Source organism: Sinocyclocheilus rhinocerous, unplaced genomic scaffold (assembly GCF_001515625.1).
Source record: "Sinocyclocheilus rhinocerous isolate Xijiao unplaced genomic scaffold, SAMN03320098_v1.1 scaffold411, whole genome shotgun sequence".
NCBI classification, from domain to species: domain Eukaryota; kingdom Metazoa; phylum Chordata; class Actinopteri; order Cypriniformes; family Cyprinidae; genus Sinocyclocheilus; species Sinocyclocheilus rhinocerous.
In genome coordinates, this window is record NW_015640493.1 from 222,668 (window position 1) to 224,566 (window position 1,899).

The following is a 1,899-nucleotide window of genomic DNA, read 5'->3' on the forward strand; positions in this document are numbered from 1 at the left end:
CGGCGTTATGCAAATCTTCCCACTTAGTGAGGTAGATATGTGGGGGCGTGTTCGAACGAGCCGTTTTAGGTAGGTGTGGCTAACTCTTAACTTTTATAAAGAATATCTCTTTGGATTTGAGACTTTAGTCTTTGCAACTTTACAGATCTTCTTTATGCACCAAGAGCTTGTAACACTCTAAAGAGAAAGGAAAAAATGAAATCGCATCATATGACCCCTTTAAAGTGAGCAAAAGTGACAGTAAAATTGATTTTATATAAACAAACCTGGGAAAAAATGTATCTCTTTTTTAAATTTTTTTTTATTTTTTACAAAAATGTTTAGGGAAAACATATTTTGTTAAACAATAAATCAGCATATTAAAATTATTTATGAAGGATCATGTGATACTGGAGTAATGGCTGTTGAAAATTCAGCTTTTCCATCACAGGAATAAATTACATTTTAAAATAGAAAAGTTATTTTAAATTGTAAACAAAACAAAAAAATTACAATATTTTACAACATTACAATTTTTTTTGTCGTCTCTTTCAAAAACATTTTAAAAAATCTTATCGTCACCAAACATTTGAACAGTAGCGTAAATCATCGTCCTGACATTCTCACCAAACTGGCCAGTACCTTTCTCTCCAGGATGCTTTAGTGTTTGTAATAGAAATGCGATATGGTTACATTGAGTGATTGAATCACTGAACTCTGTTAGATCTGTAATACACACTTGTGATTACGTCACCCAAGATGGATATTAATATGTAAATGAGGCCTATGAATTGACACAGGATGCTTTATTTGTGACTTGAGTATGTGGGATGATCATGACTCGAATTCTGTAGAATTGCATTTCTCTGAAACAATGCTGACACCACATAGTTTCGTGAAAGTGAAAACACACTCATTTAAATGTAGCATAGACACACACACACACACACACACACACACACTATATGTACCTTGACTCTGCATTGTGTAGTAGGAAAGCGAACAGGATGTAGAAACCCTGATTGCATCCTCTGTCACATCGTGAGGGGAAGTACTAGAGGCCACAGTTTGCTGCATTGTGGTTTTTGTGTGTTCCTGCTGCAGTTCTGCTGATTCGTATTGCGTATCTAACATACGTGTTTTGCTTTTCTCTGGTTGTGTTTCAGCTTAAGGAAGAATTCCAAAGAGCGGCCAACTTACGCAGAACTAATGGTGAGTTTGATGCTGAATTTTTTTTTTTTGTAACAAACACTTCCCTGGATTGGCCTTTAGGTGTCAGACTTGTGCTTTCGATGCAAACTTGAATCTTCTCCGTATTAACTTAAGACCTTGAAGTAGCCATCTGATGCTGTTTGGTAGTTGACAGCAGTTGACAATATGTGTGTGTGACCCTGGAGCACAAAACCAGTCTTAAATCGCTGGGGTTTATTTGTAGCAATAGCCAAAAATACATTGTATGGGTCAAAATTATAGATTTTTCTTTTATGCCAAAAATCATTAGGATATTAAGTAAAGATCATGTTTCATGAAGATATTTTGTAAATTTCCCACCGTAAATATATGAAAACTTCATTTTTGATTAGTAATATGCATTGCTAAGGACTTCATTTGGACAGCTTTAAAGGCGATTTTCTCAGTATTTTGATTTTTTTGCACCCTCATATCTCGGCCAAATATTGTCCTTTTCTAACAAACCATACATCAATGGAAAGCTTATTTATTTTGCTTTCAGGTGATGTATAAATCTTTATTTCGAAAAATTGACACTTAAGACTGGTTTTGTGGTCCAGGGTCACACATATATATTTCAAAAAATGTTTTTCCAAGAAATACAATATATACATGCGTGTGTATATATATATATGTGTGTGTGTATATGTGTATATATATATATATATATATATATGTGTGTGTGTATAT

General features: G+C 33.9%; 1 protein-coding gene across 2 annotated transcripts in view; it reads left to right on the forward strand.

Moving 5' to 3' along the window:
- map2k6 (mitogen-activated protein kinase kinase 6) overlaps window positions 1-1,899 on the forward strand; it is a 23,560-nt gene that overhangs the window by 19,766 nt on the left and 1,895 nt on the right. For both annotated transcript variants that reach the window (XM_016569364.1, XM_016569363.1), the window contains exon 11: window positions 1,146-1,191. In XM_016569364.1, the coding sequence (XP_016424850.1) occupies window positions 1,146-1,191 (46 nt within the window). The remainder of the gene's footprint in view (window positions 1-1,145; window positions 1,192-1,899) is intronic.